Raw genomic sequence first — 2,187 nt, 5'->3', positions numbered from 1 at the left:
CTTATTTAAAATGTGAATTTGTTTCCTAAAATGTAAATTTGTTTGCTAAAATCTACATTTCTTTTTTAAAAATTTAAACTTTTTTTTTCAAAAATACATTTGTTTCATAAAATATAATTTTGTTTCTTCAAATGTTATTTTGTTTTTTTATTTGTTAATGTGTTTTTGAATTGTAAATGTGTTTTGCACTTCTCAGCCACCGTAGTTTCCCCAACAAACATGAGTCACACATGCACGAAGCTTCCACTGATTCCACCTTAAATAAAAATATGAATATGAATATAACATTCATCATATTTTTCGTTTAAATTGTTGCAACAAAAAAAATGGTTTCAGTGGACCTAGCTGTACATTTTTACATACTTCTTATGTGTAAAAAACGCAAAAACATACAATTTATCTATACTTTACATGCTCTTTGAGAGTTAAAAAACGGCTATCAAAACAGTAAGGACACCTGCTCTATATGACCTCATTTTATCAGGATCAAAAGGTTCTGGTAGTTTTTGTATAGGCATGTAAAGTGACTATGCAACTGTAATGTCTCATGAGTTACCGTAAGAATTACTGCACCCCCCCCAGAACCCCACCTCACAAACCCATCCCCCCACCCGCCAACCACCCACCCCAAAAACCCCACATAGTTGTAATCTTTTTTGATGGCTTTGACATTTTTCAATTCTTCTGTTCTCTTAAGGACACGGGCAGCATTTGAGGCCAAGCTGCAGAGAAGCAGTCGAACCACAGATTTCCGAGTCCCCCAGTCGATCTGCACCATGTTTAATGTCATGGTGGATGCCAAGTCTCAGTCAGCCAAACTGTGCGTTGTGGACCTAAGTCAAGAGGTAAAGGGAAACTTTCCTCTTTCTTTTTGGTACACTTTACACATAATATGTGGCTGAATCTAAAGAACTGATGCTGATGTGGCCGCAGCGTATATGAAAGCAAGGGTGTACATTTCTTTTTGCTCTGTTGTGTATGACATGCTTTCCTTTTAAGCTTTATTTGTAAATTCAAACTACATCATTTTCATCATTTTCTTTTGCCACCTTATTTTCTTTGTTTCATCCCTATCAACCTTTTGGAGTTTGTTAGACAATGGGTAAGTGTGACTAACATCCAAATTAAATTCCCAAGTCACGCGATCCTTCCTACACCCGGGCCCCCATTAATTCTCAAATGCATAATTAGTCATCAGTTTTCACTGTCTGTCATCCTTCACTTGAATTGTTTGGATTTCATTACCATATGTGTAGATGGTATTGAATATACATGGGATGAAAGTGAGAGATCTCATGTTTTGCACAATTTCCAGACTGATACTAATTACTGACAATGAATTTATTATTGCTAAATCATTCACTGTTTTGTGAGAAGAAAGAAACCATCTTACAGTATTTCTGCCACTTTCCACGAGAGGATATTCTTTTTGCGGAAATATTTTAAGTCCTTTACTGTTTTTTTATCGTGATTTATAAGTAACAACAGGTTACGTAATTCACTTTCTCCATTCATTTCATGGAATGCATTTGTTATCCTTTGATTTCTCCCTATTTGTATTTTTCCTGTCATTGGCGCGAACTCACCCACAGTTTATATATCCAATGATTGCGTATGTAAATGAAAACTTTTCTCGATTATTGTGTCCTTTTTTAAAGGGGTCATAAAATACGACACAGAGTTTCCATTGTCATAGATGAATAACGATAGTTCAGTAGATGAAATCAACTCTCACAATTTTAAACTTCCACCATAAAACAGGCGAATTCAAACGAAGCACCGAGTTGACGTAAACTCGTGGATGGTGCCTTATTTGGTTGTAGCCTGTAATTTTGGTATGCCCTGAAATTGACATACTGAACAGCCCACTGGTTCACTGCTCAAGGGGGGGGGGTTATGATGTGTCGGCCATGAGCCGCCCGTCCTCAGTCGGAGGAGGGGGGCTGGGGGTAACAGAAGTAAAAGACATCCCAAGTCTCCCAGAAGTTCCGGGAGGTATTTTTGATTTCTCCCCGGACAGTTGTTTTATACAGAGCCCCTTTAATGACATGGTCAAAAAAAAATTTTTATTGTGGCCACGAAGTAGTATTTCGTGGCCACGCAATAAGTATAACGACAAAATTCTTATTAATAATATTAATATCATACCTGGACAACTGGGTAAGCAAATCGATTTGCTTACCCAGT

The 2,187-nt window shown here is 37.0% G+C and overlaps 1 protein-coding gene across 1 annotated transcript in view; it reads left to right on the top strand.

The window, feature by feature from the left end:
- LOC107096381 (calcium-dependent secretion activator 1-like) overlaps nucleotides 1–2,187 on the top strand; it is a gene marked incomplete at its 5' end in the record, with an annotated part of 113,289 nt that overhangs the window by 55,075 nt on the left and 56,027 nt on the right. The window contains one exon of the mRNA XM_015393001.1: nucleotides 698–845. Within this exon, the coding sequence (XP_015248487.1) occupies nucleotides 698–845 (148 nt within the window). The remainder of the gene's footprint in view (nucleotides 1–697; nucleotides 846–2,187) is intronic.

The sequence above is a fragment of the Cyprinodon variegatus genome, unplaced genomic scaffold (assembly GCF_000732505.1).
Source record: "Cyprinodon variegatus isolate N-32 unplaced genomic scaffold, C_variegatus-1.0 Scaffold619, whole genome shotgun sequence".
In the NCBI taxonomy this organism is placed as follows: domain Eukaryota; kingdom Metazoa; phylum Chordata; class Actinopteri; order Cyprinodontiformes; family Cyprinodontidae; genus Cyprinodon; species Cyprinodon variegatus.
Note: the sequence above shows the minus strand (reverse complement) of the source record. Positions and strands in the feature narration are given on the sequence as shown.